At 42.8% G+C, this 19,526-nt stretch overlaps 1 protein-coding gene across 2 annotated transcripts in view; it reads left to right on the top strand.

Moving 5' to 3' along the window:
* Positions 1–19,221, top strand: part of SLC6A17 (solute carrier family 6 member 17) — a 126,518-nt gene extending 107,297 nt beyond the window's left edge. For both annotated transcript variants that reach the window (XM_073542435.1, XM_073542436.1), the window contains 2 exons: positions 457–619; positions 8,731–19,221. In XM_073542435.1, coding sequence (XP_073398536.1) covers positions 457–619; positions 8,731–9,099 — 532 coding nt within the window. In that variant the 3' untranslated portion in view covers positions 9,100–19,221. The remainder of the gene's footprint in view (positions 1–456; positions 620–8,730) is intronic.
* Positions 19,222–19,526: the final 305 nt, after the last annotated feature.

The following is a 19,526-nucleotide window of genomic DNA, read 5'->3' as shown; positions in this document are numbered from 1 at the left end:
ACCAGTGACAGCTGTGTGCTACTTCTCTTCATTAATCTTCTTTTTGGCATGCAAAATACACCGAGAAACCAACAGCGGGCACTCGCATGTATCAGAACTGATAGCTATGAGCAATTCAGGGAAAAAAACATTACTGACAATCCATTCTCTGTAGCAGAATGATGACTCTGTGTTATCACAGCATTGTCTTACAGTATTATAGTATGCATGTGTTCTTATAGGTGGGGGTTATACAGAATAGCATTATAGGTCACAGGTTTTCCTTTGCTGTAGTTTTTTTTTAAGTACATTCTCTTGTTTCCTGTGCAAAATCCATTAAACCACCTAAACCTAAAATCACCCTGTGCAAACATTCGGCTTGTAGATATGTCCATTGTGTGATCTATTTGTTATCTTTTTATGTTTTGCTTTGCTTTGTTTTGCTGGCTCATACAATTACTCTTTCTGCATTTTCAGATTTATGCAGGAGCTCACAGAGATGCTTGGATTCCGTCCGTACAGCTACTACTTTTATTCATGGAAGTATGTTTCCCCAATTTTTATGGCACTTCTGCTGTTGGCTAGTGTAATTCAACTAGCTTTCAGTCCACCAGGGTACAGTGCTTGGATCAAAGAACTGGTAAGTAGAGTGTACCCACCGCACACATTGTGGATTGAAGTTTTGTGATTAGTGTTTGCTATTAGTGATGAGTGCAAGTGCTTGTTACATGAGTTTGCCTAGGGTGCTCGGGTACAGTATGCACCAGGGCCGGACTGGGACTAAAATTCAGCCCTGGCATTTGAAGTTACACAGGCCCACTAGTCACACGGTGACTATATAATATCTTTGTACACTTGTAGTTTACAAGAAGTGAGAGGAGATTAACACGACTATATAACATGTAGTCATAGCTGTGCCCAGTATTTCAGCTCAGTCCTATTTATTGCTTTTAGGTACAGTACTCCTCCCAAAGCTCTGTCCCCTTTTGTATGCATGATTACAGAATTCCTGGCAGAACTGCTCTCTATTGGGCAAACAGACCCCCTGGTCATAGCCGCCCCTATCATACCACCCAACTTTTGAAGAAGGGAAAGATGTACAAAGACTGCGGCGCGCGCCGCTGCAAATTTTGGCCACGCCCAGCCACACCCATTTCACAACTAGTCACACCCATGTCCACACCTAATCGCACCCATTTAGCACTGCTGATCACACTGACTGGTACTGAGGGCACAGTGGCTGGCATTATGGGCACACTGACTGGCACTAAGGAAGAGAGAAAACAGAGAGAGAGAGAAAAAAGAAAACAGAGAGAGCGAGAAAGAAAGGGGAAAGAAAGAAAGAACAGTGAGAGACAAAGAAAGAACAGTGAGAGACAGAGAAAGAACAGAGAGAGAAAGAAAGAGGGGAAAGAAAGAAAGAACAGAGAGAGACAGAGAAAGAACAGAGAGAGAAAGAAAGAAGTAAAGAAAAGAAAGAAAGAACAGAGAGAAAGAGAGGAAAGAAAAAGAAAGAAAGAGGGGAAGAAAGAACAGAGAGAGAAAGAAAGAACAGAGAGAGAAAGAAAAAGAGAGAAAGAAATAAAGAAAGATTCTACAAAGATACTATAGCAGCCCGGCTCCCATTGTAGTGCCCACCTGAGCCTCCCGGTGCAGGACATATCATGATCCGCTCACATGGCCGGCATCCCCGATTCCAAGGCGATCCTGCTGTCTGCGCTGTCGGAGGAGGACACGGTGATGGATCTGAAGCATTCCTGGTTCCGTCACAATCTCCTCAAGAAATTATCTCATTTCCGGTCAGCTTCCAGCACATCACTTCAGGTGGAACGTCATGTGTGTGTTTTAAAATGCTCCTCGGGGCTCCGCCGTGTACTCCTGTGTCCGTGGGAAAAGCACGCTTTGTATGCTTTGTACACACACGGCTCCTCTCCGTACACCTCGTACACACGGCTCCTCTCCGTACACCTCATACACACACGGCTTCTCTCCGTACACCTCGTACACGCGCGGCTCCACCTCGTACACACACACGGCTCCGCTCCGTACACACGGCTCCTCTCCGTACACCTCGTACACGCGCGGCTCCTCTCCGTACACCTCGTACACGCGCGGCTCCTCTCCGTACACCTCGTACACGAGCGGCTCCGCTCCGTACACCTCGTACACGCGCGGCTCCTCTCCGTACACCTCGTACACGCGCGGCTCCTCTCCGTACACCTCGTACACGCGCGGCTCCTCTCCGTACACCTCGTACACGCGCGGCTCCTCTCCGTACACCTCGTACACGCGCGGCTCCTCTCCGTACACCTCGTACACACGCGGCTCCTCTCCGTACACCTCGTACACGCGCGGCTCCTCTCCGTACACCTCGTACACGCACGGCTCCTCTCCGTACACCTTGTACACGCGCGGCTCCTCTCCGTACACCTCGTACACGCGCTGCTCCTCTCCGTACACCTCGTACACACGCGGCTCCGCTCCGTACACCTCGTACACACGGCTCCGCTCTGTACACCTCGTACACACACGGCACCGCGCCGTACACCTCATAGACACACGGCTCTGCTCCGTACACCTCGCACACACGCGGCTCCGCTCCGTACACCTCATACACACGCGGCTCCGCTCTGTACACCTCGTACACCCACGGCTCCGCTCCGTACACCTCGTACACACACAGCTCCGCTCCGTACACCTCGTACACACACAGCTCTGCTACATCCACACTGTAAATCCTGACCCCACACATACTTACCTCAACCAGCACCATGACAACAGCAAAGCAGAGTCTTGCAGACGGTAGAGGCAAGGCTGAGCGCACAGGACCTGTGATGAGGTCACAGGAGGGGCGGAGTCAGGGGTGACATGATCAGGGGTCTGGACAAAGGCTCCTGATCATGTGACCCCCTGACTCCTCCCCTCCTGTGACCTCATCACAGGTCCTGCGAACAGAGCGAGCAGGCAAGCGAGTGCGACGCTGTGAGTGGCTGGGGGGGGTCTCATCTCATGCTAAGGCCAGGATGGGGTGCGTGGGGGGGGGCGTGGCGGCTTATCTCCCTGCAGTGCGGGAGGAACTTGAAACTATCACGCAGAGGGCCGGCGGCAGGAGCAACAGTGGCCGCAGCAGCTGGCAAGCGGCCAGATGATCGGGCGCTGCCGCCCGCGGCCCACGTGACAGCGGCCCAGCGGGAAAATGCCCGGTTGGTTATATTACCAATCCGGGCCTGGTATGCACCAAGTATCGCGGGTGCTCGAATGAGATGTTGAAGTCTCCACGGTTGCATGTTTTGCGACTGTTAGGCAGCCACTCATCACAATACATATGACAAACATGAGCAATCCCGGCATGTTGTGTGGCTGTCTAACAGCCACGAAACATATGGGCGTGGGGATTCGAACATGTCACTCTAGCACCAGCGATACTCAGTGCATACCCGTGCACCCTAGGCAAAGTTGAGTAAAGAGCACTTGCACTCATCACTAATTGCTATAGAAAAAATAAAAGAGAAAAAACAAGGGACAATAGAGATAAGAACATACTATAGTTTGGAGGTAGCAAGAAAGACCTATGTATGACAGATCTATGAAGGAAGTAGACATTTTTAGTAGGGAAGGGTTTGTGTTCCTGATCATTGACTGTAGCCTTCACAAGGTGAAGCTCATCACATACAAAGCCACAGGTTTTTTTGACTTGAAGTAATGAAATCTTAGGGATCATTATGCCCCCCTGAATGAGGCTTAAATTTGTATGTAGTAGGTTCCCAGTAGTGGCAGCTGCAGAAAGACATCTAATGATTATAGCTGATGTGTTCTCATAATTAGAGTTAAAACTGAAAAATGTATAAAGTAACTTCAAACAGCATTCCACATTGACAGAATCAGTCTCAATGGCCAAAAACTTCAACACAGTTGACGGCCCCTCTGTCTTTTCATGAGCCAATGGAATACTGAATGTTGAATCACCTGTTCTATCGTCCTGGGCATCGACAAACAAATCTGAACCCCATTGGTCCAATACAAATGAAATCATCCAAGTAATGCAAAACTGAGTTCAAATTGGACTTCTCTCTCACTACCCATTCAAGGAAATACCTAAATTTCTCCAAATGAGTGCATGAAAATGACAAATCCATAGGCAAACAACAATCCACATAAAATTATCATCACAAAAACAGCCTAACAAATCAGAACTCTCCAGATGCACCGTAAGCAAATGGAACACAGACTCAATATCCATTTTAGCCATCAACGACCCCATCCAAGCTTATGCACCCACTTGACTGCCTTATCAAAATCTACATAGGAAACCGACACCAACTCTGCGCTTATACTTATACATTAACTGACGAACCGGTCCGATATGACAAATGGTGTATTAGCCTTAACTTATTAGGCTCCTTTTTAGGAACCACTCCCAAGGTGGAAATCCTTAAATCGGGCCACGGCAGGAAATCTAAAGCTCCGGCCATCCTGCAAAGTGCAAATTCTTTCTGCAACTTGTCCCTAACAACATCCCCTTGAATACGGGCCCACCGTAAATTGTTCGGCCGCATAGTATATGGTTCAGCCAATGATGACATCTTAAAACCAAAACTGAAACCCTCACTCAACAGTCAGGCCACCTCCCTGTCAGGATACCTATTCAAAAAAGGTATCATCCGATCTACCCCCACCAGAGTCTTCCCTTTTTGATGAAAACTTGCTGGCTTTACCCTTTACGTTCTTAAAACATTTGGTATAGCTGTGGGATCCCACACGAATTCATACTTAAACTTGCATGATGATCCAAAATGGTACTCTTTCAATGAATTGCCAGCACACACCTTTTCTTGTACTGGAAGAAGATGCTGGCGGCACCACCAGAATTTCCGGGAAAGGACTGCGATGACGATTTTGGGGCTGCCATTAGGCGCAACCATAGGCTAATATAAGTGCAAATTTGGTCGTACCAGTTTCCTCTACCTAAATTGTTCATCATAACACAGCTATGCTGTACGGTAAGTACGGTAAGCCTCCCCGATTGGGTCTAAAAAGCAAACAGAGACGGACAATTATCAGGTGCCTTCTCACCTATCATACTAGCCAATATAGTAAGCGTTTGCAACCAGTTATTAAGGGTTCGAGGAATGAGGAAAATAACATGTCCGTCCCTCCTCGTCTTTCTTGCTTTCATCGGGTTAACCTTACCAAGATTGAATTTATTCACTGGTAATAGGGAAAACATCTCAACATATTCGTCCTTCAAGATTTTCTCTCTCATTTCCTCTATCAAATGAGCCCCCATCGGACCATCAGAACAAACATTGACTTCTCTCCTAGCTTTGTTGTCCAAGCAAACTAAATCTACCGTGCTTCTCGAAGTAGACACAGGAGTGACGAGGGCCTCCGAACTAACACTAACACTTGAAAGAGGTTCCGCTGAGATGGCCATTCCAACTGTGGGAACACTATCTTGCCAAACTCCACTGGAACCCACAGAGTCCACTGCAGATAACCAACCCTTAATCAACCGAAAAAATTCTGCCGCCATGTCTTCCAGTCTCTCCCTACTATCATCGACCAAATTCGAACCCATCACACCACCATCACTAGCAAATACCCTTGAATGGACATTCATACGAGGTGCACACAAACCTTGTGTCTTACTAGGCTGACTAAGAGGGACTCTTGAAACAGTCGTATCCTCTGCGTTGATCACTGCTCTGGTCCTCGCTGCCCGATGACACCTGGTCCTCTTCTTATGGAGATTCAAGCCCGATGACATCGCCAGGAGAACCTGGCATAGTCAATCCACAGCCTGATCTGGTCGTGCTGGTGCGAGTTGCTCACCGTTCAAGTAAAGGAGCAGGGACTTCAGCTGCATAGCTGCAGCTAACACTGCTGGAACCACCATGCTGCTTCTTTGCCCTGTCGTGCTTCTCCCTAGCACCGACAGGACCACTGACCTCTGGCTTCTTGGCCCTTCTGCTGATTCACAGCCGGTCTGATATGCTATATACCTGCCGCTGTTGCCTATCTTCTTTTGGCATGTCCTGCTGTTGGGCCCCGCCACACATCCGGGTCGTGGTCAGATCATGTCACGATACCAACTGTGTAATCACGCCAACCCCACAGTGGAGGAGAGGCCAGTGACATCACTCATCTCCTCAATGGTACCAGGCCGGCGCTTTGAATTTCTTCTAAAGCGCCGCACTGGCGTGAAGGCAGAGGCACCACTGGTGGCCAAGGAGGGTCTCTGCTGGGGCTCTGGATCCTGCATCTTTAATGAAGAGTCACACCAGGGCTAAATCTCTCCTGAGGCTGGGACCTCCTTTATCGCTTTGGAGGTTTCAGTTCTTCAGTCACCTCCCTGACTTCTCTGGCCACTGCTAGCCTCTCTGTTCCACCAAAGGCCTCATCTCTTGAACCAAGCCTACATCTTAACAAATGTAAGTCAACAATGTAAGTTCATTGTCCAGGTGAAGATGTAAGACTGGAGTCTAGGTGTAGAATGCCTGCCCCTTTCTTGACTCTAACCAATATCCCCCCACATTAGTCCCTACCACTAACCAATCCAAAAAGATCCTCAAACCCCTTCACTCCTCATTCCCCGCCCCTACGTTTGTCCCCACAATCCCCCCCCCAAAAAAAAATTAACCCCTTGTACACCAAACATCATCCAGGCTATTATTTTATGTCCAATGTTCTTTGGAGGGTTACTTCAATACCGTTTGTATCAGGAATATAAGAAAAGTAAATTAATTTATATTTTTTATGTTTAGCATTTTCTAAAAAGATTTTCTTACTACGATAGCCCTTTTTCAAGTAAAGATGGCCCAGCAATCAGTTTATTGTTGCATTCTTGGTTCTGAAACTCATGCCAAATACATTATGCTGCAGCTACATGCATTCTTGCCTAAATAAATGTAGTATTACATGACACTAATTGGGAAACTATGTGATGCAAGGTTAGGCTGAGCTTTCAAAAGCAAAAGCCGCACCGTCCTTCTTTACTCTGGTATGGTGCAAAAACGCTAGATTTTAGCACTGTAATTTTTGCATATAATTTACTACTTACTGTGTGGTTCATTGTTTATAGGGTTAGCTTTATTCTAAGATTTTATCACGGTTCTCCCTCTCACCTAGTATGACTTTTATTACTTTTTTTTTACACCAGTCTATTCATTTAGAAAACAGAGGGAAATATATGGGGTACAGGAATAGTCAGCTCATCAAACTTTGATTCACAGTCTTCATCTGTTAGGCAGCGCATGGAGCCATCCCAGTCTCAGACATAGAGATAAATAGCAGAAAAAAAGAGAATATCCTCCAGCGGTAGCCACAAATATAAAAAAATATATAGTTTATTAATCACATTAAAAACTGTAGTAGCAAGTCACCAAGAGAGATCCATAGACATAGGAGAAGCAGACCAACTAGTTTCAGCTTAACGTCATGATTAAGGCTTTAAGCTGAAACTAGTTGGTCTGCTTCTCCTATATCTGTGGATCTCTTTTGGTGACCTGCTACTACAGTTTTTAATGTGATCAATAAATCATATTTTTTTTAATTTTTTTGGCTACCGCTGGATGATATTCTCTTTTTTTTTACACCACTCTATTCGTTTGTCCTACAGTCTATAATAATGTTACTGCCCCAGAAAAAAAAAGTGAGAGTCGGAGAGATTGAAGTCACTGCACAGGACTAGGTCACATTTTGATTTTTGGCTTGAGTCACATGTAGTAGTAATTCCTGCCTCTCGAGTCAGCGGATGTCTGTTTGGTTGAAAAACAGAAGCCGCGGAGACACCATCACATGTTTCTCAACGCAAGCAATGACTAGCCAGGTCTTTCACCGGGAAGGAACAACCACGGGAAGGGCAGTCTCAAATGAAGGAAACCACCTATGCCAAAACATGGTATCCATCCACAGACAGCTGTTTCGGGGTATTTGCCCCTCATCAGTGTGGAGTAGGAAACTGGCTAGTAGGAGCAATGCCTAGTAGAAGACTATGAAAAATGAGGATGATTGACCTCATGGAGATCAACATCCAACACTGCGGAGACACCATCACGTGTTTCTCAACGCAGTGATTCTAGAGCACTGCCCCCATTCCTTATGGGAAATATGCAAAAGCTTGCAAAACCTGGCTAGTCATTGCTTGCGTTGAGAAACATGTGATGGTGTCTCCGCGGCTTCTGTTTTGCATGCTTTTGCATATTTCCCATAAGGGATGGGGCAGTGCTCTAGAATCACTGCATTGAGAAACACGTGATGGTGTCTCCGCAGTGTTGGATGTTGATCTCCATGAGGTCACTCATCCTCATTTTCGCAGTCTTTTTACTAGGCATTGCTCCTACTAGCCAGTTTCCTACTCCACACTGATGAGGGGCAAATACCCCGAAACAGCTGTCTGTGGATGGATACCATGTTTTGGCATAGGTGGTTTCCTTCATTGGAGACTGCCCTTCCCGTGGTTGTTCCTTCCTGGTGAAAGACCTGGCTAGTCATTGCTTGCGTTAAGAAACATGTGATGGTGTCTCCGCGGCTTCTGTTTTGCATATTTCCCATAAGGGATGGGGCAGTGCTCTAGAATCACTGCGTTGAGAAACACGTGATGGTGTCTCTGCAGTGTTGGATGTTGATCTCCATGAGGTCAATCATCCTCATTTTTCATATGTTTGGTTGAAAAGACAGGTTTTTCCAATTATTTTTTATGTCTGTGAATTGTCTCTGGGGTTTAATATCACAATACTGTTTTTTTTTCAGGCTGCAGAACAATATCTGTTGTATCCTACATGGGCTTTGTCATTACTTATATGTCTTATAATACTAGCAATCCTACCAGTGCCTCTTATCTTCATTCTTTGGCAATTTCAATTAATACCCGATGGCTCCAACAGATTATCTGTGTCATACAAGAAAGGCCGTATGATGAAGGATATCTCGAATTTAGAAGATAATGATGAAACTCGCTTTATCTTGAGTAAAGTGCCTAGTGAAACCCCCTCGCCAATGCCGTCTCACCGCACATACTTAGGCCCGGAAAATGCTTCTCCTTTGGATTTGGGCGGAGGATCAAATGGGCGGTATGGAAGTGGATATCTAATGGCAACCACTCCGGAATCAGAATCGTGATCCTACTCTATGGCTTATCCTACCATATTGTCAAATGCAATTAAACATTATGTTTTGTAAATTATAGCACTTTCTAAAACACTTCCCTGCAAAGGCCAGACAAAGCAATGGATTGCTTGTGTCCCAAAGCAGATGAGGATGTTTCATCCCAACACCTCTCCGTCACATCAGAAAATGTCATCTGTATTGCAGTGTTCTCCAAATCATGGACTTCAGGCATAATTTGCGTCTGTTTTGTGAGTTTGTCAATCCCGCCACAAATAGAGATAAATCTGAGTGTGTACAGCACTGCATACTTTACGTTATTACACAGGTCTGAAACATAATCAACCCATCGGTTACATTTTTGGAGGTGTTTGCACATGACTACCAAGCACACGTGCGGGTCCAGATAACCTGCATACTTTATTAGCACAACCAATATAGAACCTATTTAGGTCTGAATAATACTGAACATATAATACAATAAGAAAATATAACTATTATTTATCAATGTTTGGAGATAATAATTTTTAAGACGTTTTCAAAATTCCAGCTATAGTTCGCAAAACGAAATAATTAAATTGTATTTATTTTTAATATTTATTGTTAAGTTGATTTCAGATTCCCGATGCTTCCTCTTTAAAATGAAGTCTATAACTCTAAACACACATATTACAAAGTGTATATATTTTATTTATTATTTGCTTACTGTATATAGCATATTCCATAGCGCTTTACAAACATTATCATCACTGTCCCCATTTCGACTCACAATCTAGATTCCAATAAGTATGTTACAAAGGAAGATTAAAGCACTATTTAGTTTAATATTTTTATATTTCAAAAGGAGATGCAACGGTGTAATTACTATAATGCCTCATGGACATAGCAGAGACTTTAGAGCTATATAGCTGCATATTAAGTCATCCATTGTCCAAACTCGCCCAAGTGCGGGAGTATGTTAAAAAAAATGGATAGTATTCGAATGGCATTTGTATGTCCGAGTACTGTCCTTTTAATCAGTAGGATAAGTTTGAAAAATGTATATGTACAATCTTCAATATTAAAACTGCAGCACCAAGAAGGAAGTCATGGACATATAGAACGAACAGAACTGATAAAAATGGAAACACACAGAAATACAGTAAATCAATGAAGCCATCAATGGTTGTTTGAGGGCTAGTCTGCCAAATTCGATGCACTTGGCACGCAAGTCATCAAGATCTGCTGCTGGCAGCTCCCTTTACAGTTGCTGATCAAGGAATATACAAAATGTGCTTAATGGGAGGCAAGTCTGGAGACAATGCAGGCCATAGTAGTAGAAAGTTTAGGCCATACAGGCTGCTCACAGTAATATGTAGTCTGATGTTATTGTGTTGAAAAAATTAATCTTGATGATTTTCTGCCCAATTGTATCCAGCGTGGCAGAATATTCCTCAGACAACCATTAATAATAAATATCATTGATAGAGTGCCAAGGTGCATAAGTGCGTGTAATTCTGCATGTGACGCTCATACTGTGTATGTGATACTGAATAAATCAAGATGTTTTGAAAATGTTTCCATTTTATTATCATTTGCACATCATTACTATATTTATTGATACTGTGATTTTCAAAATTCAACTTTTCCTTCTTGGTGTTGCAATTTCAATGTTGAGGAGTGTATATAAGAGAAATGGTGCCACTTTGGTAAAATGGGACAAAAATTGAGGAGAATCTGATCTGGCACACTGATGAAAAGCTTTTATTTTTTTCCTCTATGAGTTTAAAGGTTTTCATCATGATTTCAAAGTTTGGCTCTGTGAAATGTACTTCTTTTCTTTAGAACTCATTGGCACTGCATGCAGTGGACTACCGTGGCACTTAATACTACATAGCCCTAGGCACTCCATGTGCCACTGTATGCTGTTCCATTTCACATATTGGTAGGAAGAGCATATCTGCATTCATCATCCATTGGTAAATTATTTAAAGAAGCACTCTTATGAAGTTTTTTTGTTACAAAACCTATGTTTATGGGCATGTAGTGTAGTTTGTATTTATTAATATATTCACCTACCGTACCCTTCTCCTGGATCCCACTCTGTTCTGCTCCTCTTCTCAGTGACATCACTGCTCTTCAGACTACCCGAATCTTACTGCATGACCCAGAAGTGGCTTTTACAATCTATACCTATAAAGCACCAGAACAAGGCTCCAGTGGTGTACATTGAAAATGAGATTTCAAACTAACATATAGAACATAGAGTGATCTGAACAGTCTGAGGAGTGGTGACATCACTGAAAAGAAGAGCAGAACGGCACTGAATTCCAGAGACAGCAATTGTAGATGTGTAGATTAACACTCACACATACTACAGAACATACACTTGTGCACAGATTTAGTGAAAAAAAAAAAAACTCATGGAAGGGCTTTTAAAAATTAATCATTTTTTTCTTTTCTTTATGGATTTGAGCAATGATTTCTATTTGAAAATTTACAACCAGAACAGGGGTAATAGTTCTATCTAAACCATTGTTATTAAATCACCAAATTGGCCTAAAACAGAGCTGGCACAAATCTAAAATATCCTGCATGATAAATATGTTAATGTTTCCTAGCTTTTTGTTATTTTTTTGTTTTTCTTTCTTGTACACATGCACTTTAGACGCTAATATTATAACTCAGGGTCCCTACATTTTTGGTTACCCATATAAATTACACACTGTGGAATGGAAAAGTATGATAAATCAGTATTTACAGTGCTTTTTGTTTCTTTTTATAAAGAGAACCCAAGAGCTCACCTGATATGTCTGTTTTAGTGGATATTAATTAAAACCCTAGAAATAATTATTCTAAAGCATCTTATAATCCTGCATTGAGTCATCCTTCTTTTATTCCTCTTTGAAATTTATAAATTAACAACTTGGTGTTAGTATTCCTTTTGTTAATAGAATGTTTTTGTACAGTCTAGGCCTGGGTTTTGCATGGCCAATATTTCTGGACTGGTTGTGGATCTTTTGACCAAAGTTCCACAGCTTCATATACATACATATACTGTATGTCTATCCCAAATCAAGTGATTCATTAAATAAGGCAGTTGGGCTAGGATAGAGATAGATAAGGTTGTTGGTTTAGGATATACATAGATGAGGGTGCTGAGTTAGGATTGACAAAGATGAGGCTATTGGTTTAGGATATACATATATGAGGCTGTTAGGTCAGGATAGACATAAATGAGGCTATTGGGTTAGGATAGACATAGATAAGACTGTTGGGTTACAATACACATAGATGAGGCTGTTGGTTTAAGGCCCCGTTACACACAACGATATTGTGAACGATATCGTTGCAATGTCACATCGTTGTGTGTGGCACGTAGCAACGATCAACGATTAGTTGGCTGATCGCTAATCGTTGCCTAATGGTCTGGGCCATAAATCTATTGTTGGTCTCCCGCTGGGCAACACACATCTCTGTGTGTGACAGCGAGAGACCAAGGATCAGCGAGCTCCCAGCGCCATACTGCAGACGCTGGGAGCTGGTATCCAGGGTAAATAGCGGGTAGCTAAGCGCCACGCGGCGCTTAGATACCTGCTGTTTACCCTGGATACCAGCGTGCTCTCTGGTCCTGATCGGGTATCCAGGCTAAACAGTGGGTAACTAAGCGCCGCACGGCTCTTAGTTTACCCTGGATACCAGCGTGCTCGCTAGTCCTGATTGCTGGTGAGTCTGCCTATGTGTCGGCTCACCAGCGATCAGCTAACTATGTCCCAGCGATCACATCCACGTCGAATCGTTGGTGGGATCGCTGGGACATTGAAGCGTGTAACGAGACCCTTAGGATAGACATAGACAAGTCTGCTGGGATAGGATCGACAGATGAGGCTGTTGGGTCAGGATAGACATATATAAGGCTGTTGGGTTAGGATAGACATAGAAGAGTCTTTTGAGTTAGGATAGACATAGGTGAGGCTGTTGGGTTAATATAGACATAGATGAGACTATTAGTTTAGAATAAGCATATTTAGACTGCTGGGTTAGGATAGACAAAGATGAGGCTGTTGGGTTAGGATCGACATAGATGAGGCTGTTGCTTCAGGATAAACATATATGAGGCTATTGGGTCAGAATAGACATAGATTAGTCTATTGGGTGAGGCTAGACATAGATGAGGCTGTTGGCATAGGCTGGACATAAATTAGGCTGTTGGCTTAGGATAAACATAGATAAAGCTCTAAGCTTAGGATAGACATAGATGAGGCTGTTGGATCAAGAAAGACATATATGAGGCTGTTGGGTTAGGTTAGACATAGATGAGGCTAGACATAGATAAGGCTCTAGGCTTAGGATAAACATAGATTTGACTGTTGGTTTAGGATAGAAATATATGAGGCTGTTGTCTCAGGATAGACATAAATAAGGCTGTTAGGTCCGGATAGACATAGAAGAGGCTAGACATAGATAAGGCTGTTGGCTTACTATAGACATAGGTAAGGCTGATGGATCAAGATAGACATATATGAGGCGGTTGGGTCGGGATATACGGTACATAGATGAAGCGGTTGAGTTAAGGTCAGACGATGCTCAGTCTGTATTTGGACTTTGGATATCGGACGTGTGAAACCAACCTAGCACAATTAGCACTGCATTGATTACAATGTGTAGGGCCATTGTCTACTAACCAAAAGGAATATCAACACCAAGTTGTCAGATGATTAATATAGGAGAAATAACAGAGGGATATCACAATGAAGAGTTCTAAGTGCGAATGCTCCAGATTTTTTTTTTATTTCTTGAGCATGGAAAACAAGTATTTCCTATAACAGACATGTCAGTAGAGGTGAAAGGTGTCATTTCTAAGTCAGTGTATGGCTATATTTTGTAAAATTCAGTATGTATTGTTGTTTTTTAGTACAACTTGATCTTGTGATGTTACCTGCAGCACCATGTGAGATACCCTGGCAGCTGTTCATGGTGACTCCCATTTACTGCCTGCAGTACATACATAACATATATTTATTTTACGGTCAGGCAGAAGAAATCACTTACATCTGACCTTCAGCCTCCTCGAGATTGGTACCAAATGTTAATATCAGTAAACAGAATATTTTCCTATGGTAATATTGAAGCCGCTAGGACTTCACGTTAGTAAAACTGCATACTCTGAATTAAATGTATAATGAATATATATTGTTACATTGTATATTATATTGTACATGTCTGTGTAAATTTTGTCTCTCTAGTAACTTGTGAATTAATTTGTATACGTTGTATATATTGCTGTATACTGTACATTAGCCTTCTTTTCCAGTAAGTTGGATGTGACTGTGGCTTCTCCAGACCCGCTTGTCGCCTTGTGTCATTTACTATGTGTATACAGTTCAATGCTAGCGAATGGGCTAGTTAACACTGTGTGTTATGGTTAGAATACTCTATGTGCCTGTATATTTTAGAGCCATGTAGAATGTATCCCTCTTTGGAAGCAAAAGAGAGGCGGAATGCACATATCAATTGGATGAAGCCTGCTCCAAACCTTATTACTGATAATATCCAGCCACCTGATCTCCTGCAATTAATAGCCTGGGAGAAAGCCAGTCCTATCTAATGGGCCAATTAGAAGCATTTCTAGAGCTCGGTATAATGCCTCATCAGTCTCTGAGGTCGGCTCAGACGATATCTAATCTGCCCTAAAAATACAATGGTTTAAAATAGCACACGAGGAAAAAAAAGGACAAAGGAAACTGGATGAGATGTTATCGTCCCTGACAAAAAGCACAGATGTTTTGTAAAATCCCAATTCAATAGAACGCCACTGTCACCCCCACTGTGCCCAGCTGTAAGGAAGAACACTGGGTGTCGGGTACAATAATTATAGCATAATGGAAGACGTTGGCTTTGTAAATAAAAGGATAAAAAAAGCAAATAGCAATAAAAATAATAGGTGGAAATATGTTTGTTACTGATTGAGATGTGAAAATAAGTGATCCTGTAGGTGCGGATTATGTAGAGACTAGATTCACCAGCACTTTAGGCTGCTGCACATATGATTACTGTTATATACTGCGGAAATAATAATTATAATCAAGTACTGTTACAATGAATCACTAGATGATACTGTGGTAAAGACATCTGTTCAAGCAGTGGAACTGTTGTCAAGCAATAATAGGAGGAACGTATAATGTTTCCAATTGGTGATAATGTGCTCCCGATGAGTGACATTGATGTGGACCATGTTCCTCTATACCTTAAAGGGTTTCAGGTCTTTAAAATTTTACAAAAAAAGTACAAATTTACAAAAACCCCTTCAATATTTACCCTCAGTATTTAGCAGTTCACCGATCCAGCGCCAAAGCTTTCATACTTTGCTATGTTCCTTGTTTACTTCCATGCAGTGATGATGTCACGGACATTCACGTGACTGATCCAGCCAATCACCGGCCTTAGCATTCTTACGTCATACGTGGCAGCATCACCCCTAGGGCCAGTAATTGGATGTACAACACTGCAGAAAGTAAATCAAGGACGATGACTAACAAAGGAGCTCTAGCACTGGATGGTAAAGGTGAGAATTGTTTGTATTTTTTTTTTCTTAAGAAATGTTCTTGATTTCCTTTCCCCTTAAAATGACACCTCATTGGAAGCATACATGAGGCACACAGCCCTTTCTGACAAATTATCCAAGGAGTAATAGTGTAGACTGATAATATGCAATTAAAGGGAATCTGTCACCAGGTTTTTGACACATAATGTGAGAGCAGAATGGCGAAGTGGCAGAGTCCCTGATTCTGGAGATATGTCACCTCCTGGGCTGCTTAGTATAGTTTTGATAAAACAGTGACTTTATCAGCAGGAGATAATCACTAGTAAACCTGCTGCCTGGTAGTCAAGCTCTGTTTAACTGCCGCCCTCTCTTATTGGCAGCTTTCTGTGTATGCAGCACATGAGCAGCTGGGGGTGGGGCTATACAGAGATCTGCAGCCAGAGAGCTGCTAGATCTGCACCAGATAAAACAGTGATTTTTTCAAAATAATATCAAGGAGCCCAATAAGCAATACATTGCTGGAATCGTGGTCTCTGCCCCTTCATTATACTGTTCTCAGAATGGGTGGCAAGAACCTGGTGATCATTTCCCTTTAAGAACCTTTTATCATTGTAGAGATGCATGTGTGTAACATGGAGGTAAAATATTGAAGGCAAGAAGACTGGGGTTATCCTAATAAATCCCAATAAGATTATTTTAGGTTTTAGTTCAGATATTAGGAGGGTTGCATGAATAGTACTGAAGGCATTGCAGATGGATCATTAGTGCTTTTTCAGTGTGACAACCCACTTCCAACTGATTTCCACTTTCAAAGAACTGGTGCGTCTTTCCATTAGGGGCCTTCTATTTACAGCAACATGGGTGGCATGGGTGTCGAACAAAGCAACTTGTCAGATCTGTCTTTTGTCTTCTATCATTCTCACTCTGGAAAATAAAAGCAGTTACCTGACAGTGATAAATGGGGAACTCATCTACAAGCTTTGTAAATCTCTGATTGTATCTTTTTATTCATTGTTCCCATTGTCTTATCTGATAATAGATAATTGTAATTGGAGAAGGTGAATATCTTATATAGTGCAAGTATTAGGAATTCCTTGCATAATAAGCGCAGAGTGTTTCCCAAATAACATTTCTCAAGGATGATTCATCCACATCGCATAGGTTTTACTTAATGCTTCTCATGTCACCTCCTTTGGATGGCTCTATTGTGTCCCAAACATTGCAGCATATCAGCTGTGGAGGACCTCCGCATCCGATCCCCAAACATTGCAGCATATTAGCTGTGGAGGACCTTCGCATCCATGCCCAAACATTGCAGCATATTAGCTGTGGAGGACCTCCGCATCTGATCCCCAAACATTGCAGCATATCAGCTGTGGAGGACCTCCATATTCGATCCCCAAACATTGCAGCATATCAGCTGTGGAGGACCTCCGCATCCGATCCCCAAACATTGCAGCATATCAGCTGTGGAGGACCTCCGCATCCGATCCCCAAACATTGCAGCATATTAGCTGTGGAGGACCTCCGCATCCATGCCCAAACATTGCAGCATATTAGCTGTGGAGGATCTCCACATCCGATCCCCAAACATTGCAGCATATCAGCTGTGGAGGACCTCCATATTCGGTCCCCAAACATTGCAGCATATCAGCTGTGGAGGACCTCCACATCCGATCCTCAAACATTGCAGCATATCAGCTGTGGAGGACCTCCGCATCCGATCCTCAAACATTGCAGCATATCAGCTGTGGAGGACCTCCATATTCGATCCCCAAACATTGCAGCATATCAGCTGTGGAGGACCTCCGCATCCAATCCCCAAACATTGCAGCATATCAGCTGTGGAGGACCTTCGCATCCATGCCCAAACATTGCAGCATATCAGCTGTGGAGGACCTCCGTATCCAATCCCCAAACATTGCATCATATCAGCTGTGGAGGACCTCCGCATCCATGCCCAAATATTGCAGCATATCAGCTGTGGAGGACCTCCACACCCATGCCCAAATATTGCAGCATATCAGCTGTGGAGGACCTCCACACCCATGACCAAACATTGCAGCATATCAGCTGTGGAGGACCTCCGCATCCAATCCCCAAACATTGCAGCATATCAGCTGTGGAGGACCTCCACACCCATGCCCAAACATTGCAGCATATCAGATGTGGAGGACCTCCGCATCCATGGTGTTTGGATGCCATTCACATTGGCAGATATACTGTATAGATACCATAAGCATTGGGACTATGGCCCCGATTCATCAAGACCGGTGTTTTGTATGCCAGTCTTGATGAAGAGTGTGCTGAAATGTTCTCCAGTTTGCGACTGAAGTATATTTCTGTTATAATTTACTCTTCTTTTTGGCATAAATGATAAATTTGTTGGCCATACACTCAACCAAGCTCTAACCACTTTTCAAAAACTTGGCTGACCGGGTCGGGACTGGCATAAAAATACCAAAAGTCATAACATTTTTGCTTAATTACGAGTTGTGCAAAAATTTTGTGACACTTCAAGTAGTTTTACTCCAGAAAAGAAGATAAATCGGGGCCATGGTGTTCTCCGCCAGGCATTGGAGCAACCAACTAACTGTTCACTAGAGTCTTGTAAACGAATAATACCTAATTGTGGCTATTTCTTACTGTATATGGATACCTGACATTACGACAATACTTGTTTAGCAGCAGAAAAGAGGAGACTAGCACAGCCATACCTGCCACAATCTGCAGAACCCACCAGAAATAAAACTATTGATATGAAGTGGTGCCTAGAAGAACTAGAATGAAGTGGCGCATTAGCAATAATTTCATAGTTTATGTCTTCGAGATTAATATAGGCAAGTATACACCCGAGAAAAATTGTAATGAATGCACAATATTTAATCCTTAGCACAATGGAAGCACACTGTTTATATGTCATTTCTTTAGATTAGGAAAGCATACATATACTAGAGTGTTGTATCATAGTAATATACGACTGAGGACTCGGTCTTCACTCCAGATGCTGTATTCCAACTCTTATCATATACGGCTGGTCACAGATTACCTACCTCTAATAACGTGAGGAATATTGTGGAAGCTGACTTGGATTGTGACATGACGAAAAATATTGCTTGCACACGTCCAACCATATATGTGGTGTCATTGGCGAGTCCTTCGAGACACAAGTGTAAAATTTCTTGTAATAATGGCTGATTCTCTTTTTTTTCAGTTGTAACTTGGCAATAGAGGCCACTGGTTTCAGTGTAATGAAATGGCAGGCCCAGTTTCAATAAGATGGAAATTTGCTTCATGCTGTATATGTATATTATGCAGAATCTTAACACCCAATGTGGTATATATATATAGTAACAAGTCTCCTGCACTGAGAAATAGCTGCACCTTGTGGCTGAGACATCTTGTGATCGTTGAGGAGTGTATTTGACATTACGTTGTATCACTCCCTAATGAAGCATATTACATGTATCTGTTGTCAGATACAACTTCTGCTCATTGTGTGTACTAGATGACGTCTATGAGTGTTCTCCAGTGCTCTGTTAGTGTAGACATCAAAGTATGTAACTCATCATACAGTACTCATGTACATGAAATAAACTCTGTTCTTACAAGAATTATGTCTTTCTAGTCATTTTTGCTTCATAGATTAATATTGTGTCCATCAGTAGTGTATATAGCATATGGGCAGATGGGATCACCACTATGGGGGTACTTGATGCAATCAACAATTGTGAAGTTAGTGGTCTGTTGAACAGATGCCGTTTAGTCCCTACTACCCAGAGACAGTCTAGGGGTGGTTAGTACTTATATCCAAAATCTGTGCTGCCCATGGTCATATGCGAGTGTGGATGGTATTGAATAGGAAGACTTATTTATGCCAACATATGAAATGTGAGATATAAGAAGAGTCCATACACTT

This window comes from Dendrobates tinctorius, unplaced genomic scaffold, assembly GCF_039654945.1.
Source record: "Dendrobates tinctorius isolate UK_male_01 unplaced genomic scaffold, ASM3965494v1 ptg000127l, whole genome shotgun sequence".
Taxonomy (NCBI): domain Eukaryota; kingdom Metazoa; phylum Chordata; class Amphibia; order Anura; family Dendrobatidae; genus Dendrobates; species Dendrobates tinctorius.
This window is presented reverse-complemented; position numbering and strand designations above follow the sequence as displayed.